Here is a 23,812-nt window from a genome sequence, read left to right on the forward strand (position 1 = left end):
GTGTTAGTATTTACTTCTAAAATAATTAGTTTCCAGTGAGTTACGATCGCGTCTCCACCGTGAATTACGATTCGAGCTGGTTACATATTCAAATTAATTGCAACTGTAGATATTATCGACAGCCGATAAGAGTAGATGAGATCGGCAACAATTTCACGATGATAATTAAGTGTTCGGACGGCGTAGTGTGCGTGGGCCCGAGCGAACGCGCGGCCGAGCTAGCGGGCGAGGCGCGGAGAGCAGGCATATCAAGTCTGGTAACTATGCGGCGTAACTCCGGTAGCAGTGCAACAGGTCTGGGGGGTGCGCGGGTGCGGGCGGAAAGTAGGAAATCCTTTGCTCACGCGCGCACACAGCGAAGCGCGCTCCAGTGTGCGCCATCCGGTTTTGTTTGCGCGTGAGCAGCGTGTACACACGAGCTGCGCCTGTGCTGGTGTCTATCGAGTCGATCGATCAATGAGCTCGACATCGACTCGGACTGTTGCCTGCATGCAACTCATTGATTAACGCTATGAACGTGGAATTGTTTATTCATTCATGATGAATATTTTTATTTCAAATAAACGTTTTTGTTGTCCGCAATACACAGGTTGACCTTCTTGAAGCAGACATACGACGATGCTTGCGTACGCGTTCAAAGAGGTCGAATAATTTCTTTCCGCAGATGTAACAACTCTTTTGTGTTTCCATACAATATTGACGCAACTCTTAACGCTGTCATGTGTGTTAATTATTTTAAATTTAAAAGAATTAAGGCTACGAATATACTTGTAGAAATTCAATTGTAGTTTACTACTTACATTTACAAAAAAATATTATCGTGTTTTCTTAATCTAAATAATTTGTTCAATAACTAAGCTATATTTTTTTAATATTTAATAACCATGTTTTGACTTTCTTGCTTAATTATTATCCATTAATTATGCATTAGTGTATCTTCAGATTTTACTCAGTTCTTAATTACTGAGATAACCAATGCAATGAGTGTTAAAAATAATGAATAAAAGTAATAAAAATATGTTATAATTTTCAGATTTATGCCAGTCCCCGCATAAATGTAGGTAAGTACCGGTAATCATCAATCAAATACGAAACTCATTATATGATCAAAAAGATTTTTTAGTATATTTAGATTTTAAAAGTAAAAATCAGAAACAATGAAAAATATGAATTTATCCCCCATGTGTCCAAAAATGCGAATATTAAACATTATATAATTTTAAACTCTATTGCTATCGATGTAGAACTTCTATTTCTACTTAGAAATATAGATTTTCGATTGCAGCTCCTTAGTACTTGGTAGTCAAATGGACGCTAGGTATTTAATCAAAGATTGCTTCATAATATGCGTTAAGAATAATTAATTGACATCGATACATTGTCTGTCATGAGTATCTTTTATTTTTTAAATATATTGATTTCGACCAAAGAATTTTTAATAAATAATTGTGTTTGCAGGAAAACGAAGAAAAACTGACTTCAATTATAACGTAATACAATGTAGGTAGACGAAAAATTGTCAAGTAAATACGCATTATCAAAGATTATTTAAAAAGTTGTAATCAGATCTCGATGAAATTTAAATGTGACCACATGATCAACATCGGCTTTCGATTAAATTAAAAATTATTAAAATCGGTAAACCCAGTAAAAAGCTATACGGATTTTCGAGAGTTTCCCTCGATTTCTCTGGGATCCCATTATCAGATCCTGGTTTCCTTATCATGGTACAAATCTAGGAATATCTCCTTTCCAACAAAGAAAGAATTATCAAAATCAGTTCATAAACGACGGAGTTATCCCCGAACATACATTAAAAAATATATATACGGTAGAATTGAGTAACCTCCTCCTTTTTTGAAGTCGGTTAGTAAATCTTACCTTATAAAATCTAAGTGTTGTGTTTTGTTTGATACAACAGCGTTAAATATTAACTAAATGTTTGAAAAAACAATTAAAATAATTTATTAAATTTGTATTTCATATAGATATGTGCCGACTAGTCGGTGCCTATATTTCTCAGTAATGTATGTAGGGGGAAAATTAAATAAAAACCTTGATTATTTATTAAAATTGTTATTTTATAATCAGTCTTACACATTTTGAAATGTAAAGTCACACTTAACGGCCCCCATCAGGATTAACTGCCGTGTAGGAGGTCTGGTAACACACACAATAAACCAGCAAAAACGCTCAGACTACGGCAATCGAACGCACAACCGCCAGCGTAACCGCCACAAACCATTGCTGAGACCGTTGCGCCAACGCGTCGCAAATCATTTTAGAGTAGTAAGAAGTATGAGCGAAAATGATCGACGCAATAGAGTATGTACGTATCCGTATCGCTGGATCACATGAGTCTCGAAGTTGTAAGATAACGTGGACCGCAGATGTTAGGTGTCAATTAGTTCGGACGCGTGGTGTCACCAGATCGGGGATTAGAACACATCACATTGTAAACACCCATGCTAGTATGTTTTTACGCATTTAGCGTTCAAAGTTTTTGATGAAAATAAACTTACCTACTTAGTTTTTAAATACTAGGAGAGCAAAAAGAAAAAGTAGCAATAGAATCCTTGTAATTAGAATTTTAAAGTAATCTAATCCAGTAATCACCTCTGTTATTTACTTACATCACTACTATAATGACGACGTATTTATATATGTAGTTTCTTTCAGAAGTTTACTCTTTGAAAAATAATATACGGCCCGTTGTATGAAAATAAATACGGGAAGTGAAATCGTATGAAAAAAATTGACTCTGACGCGTAATACTAAAAGTAACTTTTCAGTTATTATAATTTTATTCAATTAATAACAAGCAAGCTCCAGTCGCGTGTCACAGCTTACATATACACTTTTTTTTTAACTTCAATAAACTTGATTTCTGTCGTAGACAGTTGTTAACATATTATTGTATCTGTAATAGAATGTAAGTATGTATGGAGAAATAGTTGTGTGTATGAACTTGTACATCCTGCACAAGGCTTGTGACTCTTGTGAGGCAACACGGTACGCAGGTGTGGGCTCGGAATTTGCGTGGCGTGGTGTCGCAGGCGTCGCGTGGGCGGCTTGGTCGCCCACGGCGCCGCACCTAGCCGCGTCGCCGCCTCGCTTGACATACACGCACTACGGATTATAAGCATTTCGAAATACATATATTCATACAAACATATATTGCCCAAAGTAAGGCTCATGGTGTATTCAACTGAATGAAAAAATGAACTCATTTAAATGAATTTAGGTGTAACTCCAAGCAGTTCCAATTTAAATTAAGTTTTGATTCATTATTAACAATTGAGGAGATTTATCATGCGTATTTAAAGTTCATCATCCAACAAAATACCATTAAAGTATATACTTACGAATAAATTTACACAAAAATCTCGAAAAAGGTAATGCACATCAATTTAAATCAAAACGCACCATACTTGTCATTAGTTAAGGAATTCCCTGCATTTTCCTGAGATTTTACAATCATATACTTGGTTTATGAGGATTAGATCACCTATCAACTGTATTCTTTAAAAAAAAATCAATTAACGAAGATAATATAGAAGAAAAAGAAAAAGAAGAAAACAGAGAAAGAAGTAGGAACAAACTAACATAAACAATTTTTATTCTGTTAAAAATACCTGTAAAATATACCTTGATTTTTGTTAAAAATTAAGTTTTAAAATATTTTTAGTCAAGTGACAGTGACAAAGATATAAATTATGTAATTATTAATTTATATGAGTATTTCAATTTATAATAATTATAATAATAAACTAACGTGATATACGGGGATTTAATGACTAGTCAATTTTTGGTATCACAGTATGGATTTAAAATATTGCTTAAAGTTCACTTTTGCCCAGTCTTACTTTAGGCTGATCAAATAACTTATTTACGAATTTTCTAACACGTATTTAATTAATAAAAATACACAATATAGGTATTAAGCTTTGAGCAGCCTGGCACAACTTGTGCAAAAACTCTTAGATGTTAAATTGTACATTCAAGTTTATTACATTTATTTTTTTGCAACTTAATTTGTTAATAACTTTTGAAATTTTTTGCATGCTAGAAAATCCTTCCGATGCATTTTTTTACACATCATTCGGATCGAATGACTTATGGCCATTGAACTATTATTACTAATAGTAACTCAATGCTTAGGGCTCATATTTTTAAGACCTTTATCTTTATTTAACACGTTTTTAAACTTGCTGACTAGACTGTATTGCTACACCGATTTTTGGATTACAATAAATAGCATCGACACCTATGATGACACACAGGCAATCGGTAAATACGGTATATGTATTTAGTACTGGGTCGTACATATAATGTTTATTCATACGAAATATATGATTCATGCTATTGTATGTAAACTCCGTGTGTAACAAATTCGCATTAAACTTAGTTCCTGTAAATTTTTCCTTTTTTAAAATAAAAACAGTGCGCGTTGGCCATTTTTATGTGTGATCTCTTATTAATCACTACACCGTGCAGAGCTAGTCGTCAACCGTTCTGTGATTTTATGAGGACTTTTTAAAAATATATTTACAATATTTACATACACTATTATCATAAGCTACCAGAGGCTTTTAGTAAACGCAATTAAACCGGGTATAATTTATTATGTTGTGTGGTTACGGCATCAAAGAATATAGCCACCCCCTCTCTTCCCGTGGGTGTCGTAAAAGGCGACTAAGGGATAACACAGTTCCACTACCACCTTGGAACTTAAAAAGCCGACCGATGGCGGGATAACCATCCAACTGCTGGCTTCGAAATACACAGGCCGAAGACGGGCAGCAGCGTCTTCGGTGCGACAAAGCCAGACCTGCGGTCACCAACTCTCCTGCCCAGCGTGGTGACTATGGGGAAAACACATGAGTTCACGCCATTTTTGGCGTCAACTTGTGGAGGACAATGTTCAGGAGTGGACTGCGAAAGGCTGCTGTGATGATGATGATAATTCATTATATTTTAATGTACCTACTGTTATATAAATATTTATAGCAAACTTATTCCAATGACTTTAATAACATTAATACCATGATAACTAATTAATACTAGTTTTATTTTTTTAAGAACCAAACCAAACACGAGCAATTCCTTTTCTAGAAAATTGGGCTACTCTTCGAAACGTTAATTCGCGAAAGCAATTCCCATTTCCCACGAACAAATTTTATACGGTGGGAACGAATAAACGCAGCAACCTTTCAAAAAGGTTCTCTAATAGCACGTTGTTGGCATACTGTGGAATTGATTATACGCTTGCTATCACGCACGATACCTACCGAAAAAACTAAAGCGGTCAATACGCTGTTATTATAATTTAAACAATTTCATCTATAGTAACAATACGGCCAGTATTGATGAAGTCGAAAAAAATGTTGGAGTTCACACATCAACGTGGACTGGTGCTGCGACTCTGTGACCTATGGTGTGGTCATAGAGTAGAATGTTGGTCTGTGGGGTGGTGGAAAGTGATGTCATTGGCCGTAACAGAGTGTTTCACTAGCTCTGTCACAGCGAAGACCGTGGTCACAGCTACTTTTGCTTTTTGTGTGAACATTGTACATCCTGGACGAACACGTCATTCGCTTGGCATTCTTTGACGTTATTATGATACTTTTTTAAGCTATATATAATAAAGAAGTCTACTGTAATAGTCAATTACATAGGTACTGTACGTTTGATTATTTAAAACTTTTGCAACTGACAGTTTTGATACAGGGAATAATGTTATGCTGTACATATGTATGTACCTACATAGCTTGAGAACATTTTACAAAGAGTATATATAACGTGTTTATCTTCAAGATTAAAAAGTAAAAATTTCACATTTTAGAAAGACTGGGCAATAAAAAGTTAAATATCTTAAAGTTCCGGGTCAGCGGAATTCACTTCAATAAGTTTGATGTTTGATCTCATTCAGGAATCAGAATTATCGTTGAATTGCTTTCGCACATTTGCGATTAGACAATTTCTAAACAAATAGTGTGATTAAAATATATGTATAAACATAGCAACTTTGCATTGTATTTCCTTACTGAATAGTAAAACTGACGATCCGGTTTTTTAATGAATTCATATAGCTACGCTAATGAACATTAAAAAATTTAATTTATATGTTTTATAATTACTCCAACAGATTCATTCGCGAAAGCATGGCTGTAGCCTGCGTTCATGATCGAGTCTAGTAACATAAACATGGTGTAAACATAAAATCTGTGTAGAGAAAAGATGCCCGGCGGCAGTCGATGCGGGCCCGTTCCGTTGGACGTGGAGCTAAGATAGTGATTGTTGTTGGGGGCAGTCGAGCCGGCGAGTCGCTGCGCCGCGCCGGTGTCGGTGATTAAGGTGGCTTCCTCTGCGCTCGCCGGACTCGTAATAGCGCACTGATGGCGCGGGCCGCAGCGCCGGACGCGGACGGCCTCACGGAAGGTCGACCGCCTCTCGCCGCCCGCTCCCGCGCCTCTTGCACGCCCTCACTCGACCGCTACGTGGAATTTATGTAATTGCCTTCAATTAAAACGAGAATATCAACCAGCGTATGTTCCATCTTTGCCTGACAGACGGGACTATAGATTTATGGCGGGTGAATTGGTTAGATTGACGCCGAGCGTTTCGTCGGATGGGTCACGTGAGCGAATATTCGCTACCTACTACACACATCCGACGCTAAATAACCACATGGGTATGGAAGGTCACCGTCGATGAGTGCGTTCCATGAATGGAGTGAGTCGTGCGCGACACCGTCCATTCAATGAGATCCTTCATTCTAGCTTTTGTTCTTACGTAACGCTCGTTTATACTAGATATTGTTATATCAAAATAACATATAAGTATTACAATGTCAATGTCACGTTTTTTACAAGCGACTTCGCCTTACAAAAGTACTCGGTTTTTTCTTCCATAAAGTAGTGTGCTAATTCGTTTTTATTCTATTCTTAAACATTCTTAAAACATTTTACCACAATTAAAAAACTATTTGTCAATTTTTTTTAATAGCTAACCATCACACATCTGTTTCATAACTATTCCAATATTTCGTCTTATTTTCTGCTTACATACAAACTTCTATGTGTCAATTTGACGTGGCCACACTTGTTTACAACCCAAATGTCGTAAAAAATTGAATATCCGCGAAAACCGGCGCGACGCGCAGTAGGTACATGTTGTTTTTATTTATTTCTAAGAAAAAACATTAGCAGAATTCCCGGAGCTCGAATAACGAGTGCTTTATATTTTTTATCATCGGACCGACGCGCTACGTAATATGTTTACAAAGATAGTCTAAATAGTAGTCTATGCGCTCCCTTTATCTGGGCCTAATATCCGGTATTATAGAGCGCCTAACGCGACTAACGACTTTCAGTACTAGGACACAGACGGTTATCATACGGTTTGGGCTCACATTGCGATATTCACTTTAGACAAACAACTCTCTTGTGAACCGCTTATCGGCTCTCATTCTCGCGAAAGATAATAAATACGTGTTCAAAACAATACTATTTATCGTTGTTAAGTAACCAGACGAGCTATTTCGTAATATACTCATGTGAATGTAATTCCAACCGTCGAAGCTTAAATACATTTAAAAAGAATTACGATTTAAATGAGACTGATAACTTTATTTGACTCTAGGAGGAAGTTCAAAGATAACACAATATTTTGAGAAAACAATCGATAGATAGTAACTAGCGCCACAGCGGACTCGATTAAGATAATTTAAATAATAATTATTAAAAGTTTTAAATTTTAATACAGATAATTTTATTCGTTCTTGAAGATTTGACGTATGGCCGATTTTAATATACATACCTAAAATATACTCGTACGAGCAGGAAGTCGAGTAATGCTACGTATCAGATTGCTTGGCACTTTAAATCGTGTACTAAAGTTGCTGATGCATAAAAGTAAGTTTATCAGTCAGTCCTTTACTGTTGAAGCTATAAGGTTATGGCATAGTCTGCCGAAATATATAAAAGAGGCTAAGTCACTAATTAGAAACAAGTAGGTATCTAAAAAGTAACTACTTATCTTAAACTAGAGATGACATTATTGAGTTTTTGTTCTAATATATTTTTCTCTCAGAGTTTATTATGTATATTATTAGTTATGTCTATCATTATTATTATTTTTTATTTATAAGGTTATGTATTATGTAGGTATGCATTTATTTTAGTATTATGTATAGGTATTAGTATGTATATATTTGCACGTAAGTTTATCATATAACTGCACCAACTAACCTGTCTAAGCTAACAATAAATTTATCCTTTCTTTATTTGGGTTGTTTAGAAGAAATGGCTCCAAAGAAGTAAAGAAAAGGGTATATGGTACAAAATTATTCAAAATCAGCCCCCTCGTTTACCTTGGTTTATAAAAGCAAGGATCAGTAGGAAGTACATCACTACAGCATTCAAATTACGTTCAGGCCATTTTCCATCCAAAAAGTTTGCCTTTTTAATGAAAAAAGCGGACACATGCGGCCTGCTAGACGATGTACACCGCATATTAAGTGAATGTTGTAAATACGAAACGGAGAGAGAATTATTGATGAAACGATTTAGTATAAATAAATTTGATATGGATACTTTTTTTTCTGTGTTAACAGAACCTTTGTCTGATGCAGCAAATTTGCTAGTTAATATGATCTTACATCATCAATGATTTCATCTCCATTTCTTAGACATAGTGAGAATTAGGGTATGATGGGGCCGGCATGTCTGTGTAGACAAAAGTCCCTAAAAAAATTAAAGAGCGAGACATGACCACGACACCACGAAACGGGATCACGAGAAAAGGGTGAGCGACCAGGTCTCCTGCCCACTCCGACGTTCGACGGCGGGGTAAGCGCACGCCGAACCCGTCCATCCCCCGTGTTGACACGGCGTGCGAGCGCTGCGCCACCGGAGAATTCCCCCCTGATGCGCTCACGGGACAACTCTGATTTAGAGCCCGGAATGCATTCCCCGCGAGTCGGTCGTTAGCCACGATGAGCAGCAGTACCGCGACTGTGATACTGCTGCCCGCCCCGTTGCCCAGGGAGCACCAAGTGAAGGTCAACGAAAAGTAACCCAGTCGGAACGTCCGCCTAGGTCTGCCCCTTCCGCCCCTTCCATCCACACTCGTCTTATACACTTTTTTCGTCAATCGTTCTTCATTCATTCTCTCGACATGACCAAACTATCTGAGCATACCTTTCTAAATTTTTTGTCACTACATCTTCTTTCAGACCACAACGTTTCCTTATCGCACTATTTCTTATCCTGTCACTCAGTTTAACTCCTATCATACTTCTTAACGCTCTTATCTCAATTGCATTTATTCTGCTTTCATGTTTCTTCTGCCATACCCAACTTTCACTTCCGTACATGAGTGTCGGAACCAACACCCCCACATGCACATCCAAACACCTCCCGACTGCTCATAAAAAATGCAAACAATTATATGATAATTACCAATTTATTAATAAAAGTTTGAGAACAGATCACAAGAAACTATGTACATGGTAAATGTAACATACTTTTACCAAATGATTGATTAATTTCATCAAACACAGTTATATCCTGCATGTAAAAGCGATTTAACATTTCTTTGGTATAACTTCACTTAGGTATGCTTTTAGTGTGAATGAAAAATAAATGCATAGCATTAATGAAAAATTTACAACATCACGCTTTTAATGTTAATTAAATTATTTAAACATTCGAAAACAGTTGAAGTAACAAAAACTGTAAAAAAAAATGTTGTAATTAGTGATGTGCCGGATCATCAAAAATGTATATCCGCGGATACGGGTCCGGATACGGATATTTAGTGTCAATATCCACGGATACGAATACGGATACGGATCTTTATTTACTCACTCAGTCGGTGTCGGCGAGTGACCTTGAAACGATAGTTAACGTCACGCCCGCCGCAACGACGGGCAGGACAGGTTTCGACTCTCATTACAAGCGTATTACTTTTATTAACCGACTTCCAAAAAGAAGAAGGTTCTCTATTCGTCTGTATTTATTATTTATTTATTTTTTTTAAAGAAAGAGAAAACTTTTTTTATTAACCTTTTTGTTTACAATATATTTTTTAAGTATCTGCTCAGAACTTTTGACTGGATGGACCGATTTCGATAATTCTTTTTAAATCGAAAGTTGGTGCGTGTCATGTGGTCCCATTTAAATTAAATTGAGATCTAACAAGTACTCTTCAAGTTATATCTAATAATACGTATTTGCTGAACTATTTTTTCGTCGATCTACGTTTGTATTATACCGCATAAATTTTCACTGGGTAAACCAATTTTGATGATTCTTGTTTTAATCGTAAGCTAATGCTTGTCTTAAAGTTCGCTTATAAAATTTGATTGACATATAATCAGGGATCTTTGATGACGCATATTTATGTAACGGTGCGTTTTTTTTTCAACTAGCAATAATCGCAACTCGGATTAACCTCATATACATCGTTGTCGTAACGCCATAAATCGGAACCCAACCCAATAGAGTTCCAATAGATGGCGTTATTAGAAAGTATTTCAGTTCGAACTATCGTATAACGTAGTGAGCTATATTATCCACTTGATGGGCATGGCAGTTTATTGTTTATAAATAATTTCGATGATTCTTGTTTTAATCAAAAGCTGATGCTTGTCTTGCGGTCTAATTTAAATTTGATCAACATCTGAAAACTACTTTTGTAATTGAAGACAGTTTTTTTTTTTTGTTTGTGAGAAACACAGTTATTTAGCAACCAGGTCCAAGAAACGTTGAGCATCTAAAAAACTTAATAAACCGGGATAAAATCCGAAAAACTTGTTTCAATAAAAACAGGTTTGTTTTTCATTTTCTTACATTTATAAAAGTAATGTCATACTTTCACATAGTGATCAAATGAAATAGTTGATTAGTATCTTATAGTTATATACTATATATTAGTATGGTAACCTACTAGAATATACATTTGCAACTAAAGGTCCAAATATTTGATTTTACGAAATAAAAAAATACTCTGAATGGATTTTTTTTTATTATACTACTTAATCACATAATCTAAATTATTATGCAGTATTTTGTCATGTCGACTGAATTTGAAAATTAACAAAAGATCCGTAAAAGATCCGCAAAAAAGTGACGGATACGGACCTCATTTTTCCTGCGGATATCCGCGGCTACGGATACGGATACAGATATCCGGAACATCAATTGTTACGAGTATAATGTTAAAAAGTTTATATGATTGCTCTTTAATGATCTTCAAATAACTGTAAACAATGTTTTTATGTTGAATAATTTACTCAGGGACATTAGGTTACAATACATGTCATTGTGAACCATTATAATGGAATAGTATTCGCGATGTCCTTAATATAAATTGAATTGAAAAATAAACCTTTCCTTTTAGCGTAAGACGAGTATGAGAATTAATTAAATTAAATTATTTAATATCAAATTACGAAAAACCACACAACAACAATATATAAATTCTTGATTTTTTAAGTTAGTAATAATTTATATTAATTTAAAATAAGTAATTAAAATTTGCATTTAATTAACTATATAATAAGAAAATAACATAGATTACGAGTAAACCTTTCTAAAATACTGTTAATCAATAAATTTAAATGGTATATTTAGCCAGAAGTATGGGTAATACTGTCAATAGGATCACCGGTTGCGGTCGTCGCGCCGAGGCGGATGGAAAGCGAGGCGGAGGCGAAGGCTTCCGCTCGACCGACACACCGCCTCCAGAATAACAAACGAAACCTGATTTCTATCGAGACCCACGTTCATACGGTGTACAATCAAAAAAAAGTTTTTTCTTATATCATTCGAGCCATTGCGCTCTATATTCATACGGATATTGAAATGTCTAAACAGCCCACGTTGTCTTATATGGTATAGCTCTTATATGGTGTCGGATAAAAAGGAACAATGAGTCTGACTCATCCATACCTACTAGTGGAAATGTTCTATCGACACTGGCTGAGGCGTGTTACATATATACAATGTTATATATATTTTGAAACAGATCTAGCCTCATATCATAGATATAACTTACCTAATAGAATGTTTTTTGGAAAATAAAAATGATGGTGGGAGTGCTATACTAAGAAAACATTTTTACCCTGAAACCACTGTGTTCATTCTTGGACGTAATTCATCATTCCGTGAAATGAAGCCTTGTGCGGGTACAATCGGTCATCAATGTCGTTTCAAATTGCTGTCACTATACCTACTATACCTACCATTGTTCTTTTACTATATCATGTTATCAATTCTTCTTTGGACTTGTTGGGACCAAGTTACCAATACTAATTAAATTTAAGTATTATAAAAGGAGTGTGTTTTTAAATTAAATTAGTAATTTAAATTTAAAAAATTTAAAAAGCTTTGCGTCTTTGATGCGACAGCCCTGCGGCCACCAACCCGCCTGCCCAGCGTGGTGACTATGGGCAACACTTATGAGTTCCTGCCATTTTTGGCGCGAGCTTGTGTCCAGCAGTGGACTTTATTAGGCTGAAGTGATGAAAAGGGAGTAATAATGAGAAATAACTAAACATAGAAAATCAAATAACACCAATTAGGTACATGAAGTAGAATGATATTCAATGAGATAAATAGCCTTTGTATTGGGTATCTAAAATAAAAGTAATAAAGCTAAGTAGTGAGTCGTGCTTTAAATAAAAGTAGCAGGTCTATTAAGTTACTGTTATAATGTTATCACATTTGTCTTCTTAGTAAGTTTCTAAAATTAATTCATTTGTTAAATGTATAAAATTAGGATATGATAAAAAAGAGACTTCCTGCATCTTTTCTCTTCCTTACCGTTATTTCGACAAAAAATGCGCTGATCCGGATGTAAGCTTAGAAAAAATACATTCGCTTCAAACACATGTCGACCCTCTGTTCCGGTCGGTATAAATCTTTTAATAGTTTGCAATTGCTTTTTACATTATTTATTGCAAGAATTTTAATAAAAGAACACACGTTATGGATTAAAAAGTTATTAAAGTTGTTTCATTTTTACCCAATTTTTAAGATTACTATAAAATAAAATGTTTTTCAGGATTGTATGTTAAATAATGTTATTCAATTATAAGTACATAGTTTAACTAATAATAATTTACATTTAGGGGAACACGTGTTATCGTATGTCGATGCCAATGTTACCTACATTGTGACATTGAAGGCTATACCAATGTATATTTTTATTCGATCATAAAAAAATCTCTGAGATTATGCCTTATACCGTTTGTGATGTAGTTTTGAACGTAATATAGTAATATATTTATTTAGGTCCTATCTATAATATATTAATATATAATATATTTATTAAGGTTATACCTATATATAAAAATTGAATCTCTGTTTTACAATCGCAGAAATTAAAAATTATTTTACCATTCCTATAAATGAATCAGTTAATATTTTTGTGCTGTCATTTCATTAAAGTCTTTCGTAGAAATGAAATGGAAATCTAAGATCCATTGTCATGCGGTTGGCGTTAGCATCTGGACAATAGAAAAACTAACCTCAGGTAGAGATTATTTTTTGCATGACAAACTTATGACGTCCATTCACTCGCCTGTGAATTAATATTTGGTATTTACAACACATTCTCGTCAACGTTTAATGTTGATTTAGATTTTATCTCGCTCTTTGAGACAGTATCTCTTATACTTTAAAAAGATGTAGATTATAGGCTCATATATCTACAAAAAGTCTTAGTGCTTTAGTTCATTCAAATCGAACATTAGCGTTAAGGTAAATGTTAAAATGAAGATTAAAGTTTCATAGTTTTTAAAGGAGTGGAAAAAGAAAGAAGTTTAAATTCGTTCTCCCTTATGTATCATGACAACATCTCGTATGGCGTAACGTTATCGCTCGTCCTTGACACAGAGACGCCGCGTGCACAACGCGCCTTATTGTCGTTGCAACTTTGCGGAAATTATACTCGCTCTACCTATTACCACTGCGATAACACGTCGGCGTTCGCCTCTTGTCCTCCTCGGCTCGGCTCTCCCGGATACTCGAGAGGATCATTTCACATTGACTGTCTGTCGAAGGGAGGATATTTGAATGGATGCGCGTTTTGTGTGTTGGATGAGGAACGAGAGAAGTTACAGTTGCAGGACGAAAGTGGGCGGCGTAGTTCGACTCTCGTCGACCGGAAACCTAATTCCCGGATGCGGCCGCGCGGGGATCTCACCGGAAGCTCGATAAATGAGCACATCCGCTGCCGTCGCCCGCGCCGCAAAATTTGGCACCGCGAGCGCTCGCAGCCCGCTTCCGGTCCCTGCCCCCCTCGCCGTCCCCGTTCGCCTGCGAAAATAGCGGCCGACCGCTTCGTGTACGCGGTTCATTCAGTATGGCCGCCTTCCATTCATAAAAAGGCGAAGCGCGCTCTGAGGGACGCGCGGCGGCGGGGTGTGGCTCTCCGCCGGCCCGCTCCCGCGCCCGACGCCAGTGCGGAATGTGCCAGCGAACGGAACGGTTGTTTCGTTGGAGCGTAGCGCTAACGCTCCCGGTTTTCCATTAAAATGTGTATAAGGATAAGTGCAGTGAATCCGCACGAGTTCGGAACGGTTACGAAAATCGCCGTCATCGAGATCAGGAGTAGAAATCAACGAAGAACTTCACCGAGGAAGTGAGTAGCGGCCATATTGCAGTGATAACCGCGCGGCGGGCGGACGAGAATCGAGGCCGGTGCGTGGGCCGCCCCCCGCCCGCGCCAGGTGCCACTCCGGACCGCGCCGGTCTTATGAGCCTTCCCGTGGATTTGCACGACCAAAATTCGGTGGTTTTGCCGTATTTTCGTGTGTCAGTGAGCCTACCGGCGCGGTTTCGGTCCGGCACTAACGTCCGAGCATAGAAGCTCAGTGTTGTGTGTGGGGCCAGTCGGCCCGAGTGCCCTTGTGAGATGTGTGTAGGAGACGTGTGACCGAGGAACGTCTGCTTCGTAAGTACTCGCACGACGTCATCCCATATCCAGGATGTGACGAACCGCAGCGGATTCGTCTGGCTAGATTTTATGGTTCTCGTGTCAAACGTAGGTAATCACTCCGGTCGCGAAAAAGTTGAACAAACATGAATGATGAGCCTGGCGATCGCCGAGGCGCTGAGAGTGACTAGCGCCGTCACACGTGTGCGCCTCAGCCGAGCGCCCAGCGAGCGCGCCGCGAGCCGCGCTAACAAGTTTAAGAAAGTTTTCATTTATAATGTTACTTCAAACATCATTAGAGCGAAATAACAACTACCTTCGAGTCAAAACGGAGAGTACACAAACTTTTCCCAGTCGCTACGTCCGCGACAAACTCAGTTACGTTTTTAACTAGCAAGGGAAGCTAGGTATATAGTTTCGAGTAACGTCACTTAAACGAAGATTACGATGAAGTTTTATTACATATTTGATTGTTTTATTAAGATTTATTATAGCAACAGCGAGACCAATTTCGACAACGTTTGATAACTGAACGCTGATAAGAATAAAAATGTATTGTAAACAATACACAACGCCTATCTTTAACAGACTCTACGATGTTAAACGCTTTTAGACAAAACAATACACGAGTTATACCGCGAGAAAAACTAATTAATTCGCTTTAAACTCAGATTGAAACACGTAAAACATTATAAGTCTAGAAGAAAAGTTCCATTCTCAAGTCCTTGCAGTAATCGTTTATAAAAACTTTGGATGCAATTAATATGTCGTGCGTAAGATATAAATAACACATTGCATTAGATTATATTTCTTAAATTAATATTCATTATTATTCTTGACCATATTTTTAAGTTCTTTCTACCGAATAGTAATTTTTAGTAAAAATCTTATTGAAACCAATACGAGAAGTGAGTATTATTTAAAAGGTTAATGACGGTCGTTAACCTTTTTTTTTGTTTTTAAATAATTGATATACTGATAATTTCTATGTATAGAATATACACATTCTAAAGATTTTGAATTATTTTATTTTATTCTTCGTTATTATCTTTTATTCGTTATAAACAGTTATTGTAAGGGAATAGTAAAAATATTTATCGTTTATGGTAGTTTATTAGTTATAAATTCAGTTTATAGGTAAAAATTAATTTCAACATAAAAATTCGTTTTAGCATATTAAACAAACAAAATAAATATAGAACTACATATTATTTTTATAAGATAAAACTTATAATTTAATTCAATTAGTTCTAGTAAAATTAATTTGAACCCAAATGCAAGCATAATATAAACAATAAATAATAATAATAAAACGTGTAGTACTAATAAAATATAAAGAAATAATAATGTCCCACAAAGAAGTCTTATATCATTTCATTAAAACTAAATAATCTTAAAAGAAAGTAGGTACATAAACTTTAATTTCGTATAGAGGCGACACTATTTCGAATCAGATACACGCGTATGGAAGCCAGATGCCTCCATAGTTTACATATATGTAAATTACTGACATTATTAATTCTATCGTAATCATATTAATCAGACTAATTATAATGTTTCAACACTTAGACGAGATATGTGAGTTATTGATTCAACTTTCTCATAATCATTTTTATTGTCACGGTATTATTTAGTTTATTTATATCGTTAAATACATAAAATGCAAAAAAAAAGATACAAATGCTGGCTTACTTAATCTTTTTTTTATTATATCAGTCACGAGTGCCTAAAAATCTGCTTCTATCTCGAAAGAATTATAAAAAAAATATGTGATTTTACACATGTACAGACATTTCCCGTAATATGAAGTGAGTCATAAAATAACAATACACTATCGACAATTTAATTATAATTATCAACGCAATTCTTTTAACTTTTACGTCTACGTACACCGAAATTAATTGCTGACGAAAATCTCCGCAACAACCGCTCTGGTGTAGCAGTGCGTGTGCCATGTACACGCCTAAAAACCGGCGGTTTGCGCGTTTGATTCCCGCTTGGGTTGGATATTTATTTTTGTGCAAAAATTTATTTCCTCTTTGGATGTCTGTCCTTGTCAGACTCCCCACCGTGACTCGAAGAGCACGTAAAGCAGTCGTTCCCTGTTATTATAATATCTATGCCTAGAAGTGAGATATTACGGGCTGAATCGTAAATGAAGTCTTACATAAAGTACTACACGAATTGTTATATAAGTAGTATTTAAGGTGAACAAAAAAGTAAAAAATCCATTTACTACGTACCTATATACGATTATGTCAAATAGAAAAAGTTTGTTTCAAAGCATTTACGATTTTAGAAATAGATTGTAAAATTAAATGACTAATATTGTACCTTTTAACAGTTGAGCATCGTTTAACAGAGACGTTTAAATTAAGTCTTCACTAAAGCTTTATGTTGTCTTCAATTTAACGTTTGCCCATTTCATTGATTCATTCATTGTTTGAAATGAGTGAAGTATACATCATGAATGAATGTAAAACGGATGAAATGAATTATCGCTGAAAGAAAATAATACACGTAAAAAAATAATGGTAATCGCTGGTGCTAAATAATCATTTCATTTTAAAGAAGTTTATCATAAAATTTTAAAGTATATGTAGTATAGAAACATGATAAAAATATGAAGTAAGTAATTAAAAAAATACCTAAATTACACTTTTAGTACATATCACTTTAAGTTACATCTGATATATATATATATATATATATATATATATATATATATATGTAATGTATGTTTATCAAATAAGTAAACAATAGTGTAACGTATTTATTGCTGTTTTATTTGATAGCGGATTGCTTATTAATAAATTTTATAATATCCTTATATTCTACAACCACTATATATTATATTACCAACCCCTATATCAAATATTTAAATATCTTTAAACACAACCAAATGCTTAATCAAGATTTGTAACAGTGTACTAATAGATTCACTAATTTAGTACGCATTTTAGGCCCTATTACACCAATTGGGGATATTGCTATTTGACAGACGATGATATCTTACAAATAAACGTTTTTGATGTATTATTCTTTTTCACCACGGAATTCCACTGTATTTATGAGATATTTCTATTCACAAATATGAATTAAAAAGCTTTAGTTTATTAGTTGAGATGAAACTGGCCCCTTAGTCTTTGATAAAGTAACTGGCAACGAACGTTGAATTAAGTCAACATATTTTAAATAATCACGTAGGTATAATGCGCTTGCAATTCCTTTTCACTGATGCTATTAATTTAATCTCAAAAGAAACAATAGGTATACAGGATTAGTCGATTAGCCACTTCTTTGAAGTATGCATTTAATCATACAATATAATTATTATTATTAGAAATAAGACTAATAGTGAATGAAGTTTTAGACGCAGGTATTGATTAGAATGACTTGCATAAATTATTAAAATAATATTATTTTATATTATTAATAATATGTTCGTAGAGATGGAATTTTTTTATTAAATGTTTTTTATCCGTTGATCTATATTTAGTTGTTGTATTTTTACCGCTCATTGGCAAAATGATAGTTACGATTTCATTCAAACAATCCATTCATTAAATTATACGTATCAACCTACGTTAAAGATGCCAAATAAACAAAATGTTATATTTTTATGCTTTTATTATTTTCACCACTTTATTTACATTATCTTTAAGCTAACCCAAGTATTTGTTAAAATTTATTGTGTTCTTTTTTGTGAAGGAACAAATTTTATTGCGTTATTTATGACACAGAAATTAAAGGAATAACGTTGGTGAGATGATAAATTGTGATGCGTAGATCTTACATTTTATCATCAGTAAAAACAAGTGTAGGATTACAAAAAAAAAAAAAAAAAATGATTTTAAAAAATAATTAATAACATTAATAGTGATCCTAAGTACACTAATGCCGTTTTAAAATTGGTAACAAAATTATATTTCTTAATGTGATGTTCTCGGTAATGATACGCGAATTTTAGTGTTTGCTTTTATTGACAAAAATATTAAATGTAACAAAAAGTTAAGCAGTATAAAATTATAATTAACAAAGGAATCAATCTGAATATATTCCATAATTTTTGTTCATATGGTTCTTAAGTTTATCTTAAAACTTATGACAAATGTTATTACAATATGTTAGGACATAAAAAAGTATGTGATTTGTACCTAGTATAATGAATTCGAGTAAGGGAAAAACATATTTTGATAGGCGTCTATTCTTACGGTCGTCAGGCGTCTACTTATTTCATATGGCAATTAAGATCTTAACAGGAAATCGCTAAGGACTCTGTAGCAGAATCTCTATACAATGAGCAGTCGCAAAAACAATAAGCGAAGTAGAACGAAATTATTTTGAAAGGGAATGATGCGTGCGAGTGCATACGAAAATGTATTTTCCTCGTCCGAACTTCGTATTTACGTGCGCGTTTTTTATTTATTTATTAAATATTAACGCCAACAAAACTTACAATAACAAAATATGTAAAAGTACGTATTTTTATAAAAAATACTAGCTGCCCCGCAATCGTTGTTTTGCCATATATGTTATTAACCCCCCTAGATCCCCCCGCCCCCCTTTTAACTGGGATATGAAAAAATAGATGTTGGCCGATTCTCAGACCTACCTGATATGTACACAAAATTTCATAATATTTTATTAACCCGTTCAATAACCCCCCCCCCCTATAACTGAGGAGTATAAAAAATAGATGTTCGATTCTCAGACCTACCCAATATGCACACAAAATTTCATGAGAATCGGTCAAGCCGTTTCGGAGGAGTTAAACTACAAACACTGCGACACGAGAATTTTATATATTAGAAGATTAAGTACATATAAACTTTGCCTTAGTGATAGGTTATATAATTATATAAATACCCTTTTTTTAAAAATAAAACCTTTTTAACAAATGGTATCAGTTACAAAAATTTACTAATGCAAAGGATATCATTACAAAAAAATATTTTGAGTTCTGACTGATCATCCTATGCGGATTATATTATTAGTATAATCTGTGTTAAGGATGATCAGCCAAAAGGTAAACACTTTTCGGAAAAAGGAAATTTACGTACAACGCACAAATTAAGTTAAACATAACAAATTCATATTCAATAAAATCAGTAAAAGAAAATAGAATATTTATGCTATATAAGTAGCGACCCGCCCCGACTTCGCACGGGTGTAATGCTGATGCTAAATAGGTACTATCTACAGTTAACACAAAAAGAATATTAAAATAAAAAAATGTTTGTCTTTCTCAGGTGGGGACGATGAGGGAACAGGAAGGCGACGGCCCAGAGAGCCGTTAGCCGGACTCGATGGACGAGTATGGCGGGCCGGCGGCGCCGCCCCGGCCGCCCAAGCCGGCGGCGCGCGAGCACCGCGCGGGCGGCGTGTCGCTGCTGCGGCCGCGGCCCGAGGCCGAGCGCGAGCGCAACGCGTACGTGGAGGCGCCGCGCCGCGCGCCGCCCGCGCCCCCCGCGCCGCCCGCGCCGCCGCACCGGCCCGCCGGCGCGCCGCTCAAGCCGGTGACGGCGCAGCCCGGCGGCGGCGGCGGCGACAAGCGGCGCGCGGCCGGCGGCGAGTCGATCGTGTGCGCGGCGTGCGGCCGCTGCCGCTGCTCGCAGTGCGCGCGGCCGCGCCCGCTGCCGCAGCGCTGGCTGTGCGGCTCGTGCCTGTGCAGCGCGGAGGCGTGCGTCGACTACGCGTCGTGCATGTGCTGCGCCAAGGCGCTGTTCTACCACTGCGGCAGCGGCGAGGAGGAGGGCGAGGCGGGCTGCGCGTGGCCGCGGCTGGCGGCGCTGGCGGCGCTGGCGGTGCCGCTGCCGTGCCTGTGGCTGTACTGGCCGCTGCGCGCGTGCGCGGCGGCGGGCGCGGCCGCGTACGCGCGCTGCCGCCGCGCCGGCTGCCGCTGCCCCGCGCCGCCGCCGCCCTCCAGTATTATCTAGTCCCGCCGCCCGCGTGTACAAATATTTATTGGCGAGCGGCCGCCGCTCCGGACGGACTCGAGGCCGCGAGGCCGGTGCCGCGGGCGGGCCGGGGCGGCGGACGAGCCCCGGCCCGCCGAGTGAACGTCTCTGTAAATATAGTCGTATGGTGTGAATGTACGTGAACGTGTCGCCCGAACGCCGAAAGTCTCAAATTTTCTTGAGACCGAAACGTGTCATAAGAAAACGCTAACGTTAGTATTTTGGATTCCACACAGATCCAGAGAAGATTAAGAAATGAGATATAAAACATACTTATTAAGATGTAGATAATTTACCATTTATTTATTAACTGAATTTGTATTTATTTGTAAATAAAACGACAACATTATATTATAAATACGAATGTTTACTACAATATTTGTTTTCTTTTGTCATAAAGCTGTAAACCACTGCACTTTAAGTAACCTCATATATTTGTGATATTATAATATTCACGTTTCGTATGGACAGTTTACATTATGTACTTCTCGGTCTAAAAATGCAATGATAATTTAAATCTGAATTAATGTTACAAAATAATATGAGGAGTACCGAACTATGTTTGATAAACTATCGTAACTTTTTATACTTATAAAGTATTAATAGACAGACAAAAATGGTACTTCAATATTTCACACAAGTAGATAAATTTATCTTATATCAAAATACGTTTTAATTAAAGTACAAATGAATCACCTATTTATTGTACGCCTTTGTATATTAAAAGTATAACTATTAAGGGTATTCTATTCAGATAGGTTCTAAATTTAGCAAAATTCTGTTAACGTTTTCTCTAGGCAAACTTGATGCAACCAATTAATCCAAAACTTTTGAAAAGTTTACGTATTAGTCAACTATAGTTGCTACGTGTACGCTGCGTCTAAAGAAGCATATGTGTCGGTGTATAAATAGTGGTTCGTTTACGAGTGGCAGGAGGAAGTTAGGCGCGCCGCTTCCTTTCGGCGCAGGATGCACCTCCTGTCTCACTCTTCCTTCCTCCGCTCATACCCAGATAAACATGTTTAACTGATGCCTGGAATGCATTCCGAAAATAAAGATTCATTTTTTCGTTTCATAATTTTTTACATTCAATTGAACAAATATTCCTCACAGTGAGGAAATTAATTAATGCTTATAAATCCCGGTTAAATTTTAAGTTTTTAAATTTAATATTAATACAAAATAAAAACGAAATTTATAATATACCCGTAAATAGATACGGTATAATCAAAATACAGTTTACAAAAAAAAAAGTAGGAAAACAATTATGTACGTATGTATGTATATTTTGAGTGTATAGTTTATGTAGACTATTTAAAAGATTTACTTAAAGTACATACTTAGCTGAATCGTTTAAATGGGGACAACAGATGTCGACAAGCCGCCAACGGCGTTTGATGAGCGGATGAGCTCTGGCATGGGATAAATAAAAGGCGACTATCGCTTGTAGAACGTACTAGATAAGTGGAGATATAAACATGTAAAAAATTTAATAATGTAAACTTTTTATCGATATTTACTTTGTGAAACGGCGCCTTGAATATCTGAGTAACATATTAGACAGCGTGAAGTGCGGATGTGTCATGCTTAGCCCTACAATGTATAGTGGGTACTTTGAATCCGCTCCCGATATATTTAGGCTTTGCTGTACGTAGTGAGCAATTCTCGTATAGGACGCCTATTTATTTTCAGCGTGCGTAAGCGCACCACATCGAGAATTTTAATGTCCGATATTTGCAAGCGTACAGGATCCTCGCTCTACGTCTCCGAATAGACACCACGGCATTTCTGTTTACTCGAACGCAAATGCGTCTAGGTGATGTATTAAAATAGATAAACCTGTTTGCTGCGACTGATTTCATGTTTTATATTAAAGAAAAGGACGACGCGTTAGCGCTACGGTCACAGCACTGGTTTGTGGCTGTTGCGCTGGCGGTTTCGGGTTCGATCCATGCACATGACAGACATTTGTATTGGCCATACTTATGTTTGCCGTGGTCTAGGTATTTGTGCAGTCCTTGTGGGTCTCCCCATCGTGCCTCGGAGAGCACATTAAGCCGTCGGTCCTGGTTGTTATCATGTACTCCTGATAGCGATCGTTACTCACAGTAAGGAATATCCGCCAACCCGCATTGGAGCAGCGTGGTGGATTAAGCTCTGACCCTACAGGCTGAAGCGAGAAATAAAAAAATAATCTCGCGTATAAAATATGTCGGCCCCACGGATCTTTTGACCTATGCTTCGTAGAAGGTGAATTATTCGTGTCATAGTGAGGCAGATTCAAGATTTATGAGAGCTCGGGGCGATGGAGGTGCGTCGAGGCGCTTGTATTCGTAAACAAGCTATTTCACTGTCAAATCTTGCTATTTATCGATCGCATTCCGTGACCTGTGACCTGTGATGCATGATGCAGTAGCATTCTGATTGTTCAATGCTATGTGAATAATGCTCTACTTCGTTTTAGACGATAAAAGAGGGGTTACCTTTTTATTTTTATCTTGTTGTTACATAATCGTGTGTGCTATTAATAATAATCATTGATATACAAGTGATTTAGACTCCGTAATAGATACAATAAAACTTATCATACTCGTTATTTTTGTTTAATGGTAATGTAGAAGTAGTGTGATGACAACAATTGTTTTGTGTTATGAACGTAATAGGTAAATTCGTGGTACCTTCAGTCTCAATGTACCAGAACGATATGCTTAAAATTGCCGTAAGAATTTTATTTGATATCTCGTACAAGTTCAAGACATGCTATATTTTGATAAATACATAAGTATTCTATTAATAAAGTAGACATTATCATCCGACGCCTCAGTCACGTAGCCAGCGGGTCTGCGAAATACTCTAGCCGCAAGCAATACGTGCAGAATTTAAATAAAATTAAACTGTATGCTATT

General features: G+C 36.5%; 1 protein-coding gene across 2 annotated transcripts; it reads left to right on the forward strand.

Annotated features, from left to right (window-relative positions):
• Positions 1–1,032: 1,032 nt before the first annotated feature.
• LOC123670257 (protein sprouty) lies at positions 1,033–21,264 on the forward strand. Of its 2 annotated transcripts, none has more exons than XM_045603766.1 (2): positions 1,033–1,061; positions 20,199–21,264. In XM_045603766.1, exon 2 carries the CDS (start codon positions 20,256–20,258, stop codon positions 20,883–20,885), a length of 630 nt encoding a protein of 209 aa, XP_045459722.1. In that variant the 5' UTR covers positions 1,033–1,061; positions 20,199–20,255; the 3' UTR covers positions 20,886–21,264. The 2 variants fall into 2 exon arrangements, with proteins under 2 accessions (XP_045459722.1, XP_045459721.1); XM_045603765.1 differs by lacking the exon at positions 1,033–1,061 and adding an exon at positions 14,474–14,652.
• The last annotated feature ends 2,548 nt before the right edge of the window (positions 21,265–23,812 follow it).

Source organism: Melitaea cinxia, chromosome 4, assembly GCF_905220565.1.
Source record: "Melitaea cinxia chromosome 4, ilMelCinx1.1, whole genome shotgun sequence".
Classification (NCBI taxonomy): Eukaryota; Metazoa; Arthropoda; class Insecta; order Lepidoptera; family Nymphalidae; genus Melitaea; species Melitaea cinxia.

Excerpts from the sequence above, each read along its gene's own strand:
- LOC123670257 (XM_045603766.1), top strand. The coding sequence starts at position 20,256 with ATGGACGAGTATGGCGGGCCGGCGGCGCCGCCCCGGCCGCCCAAGCCG.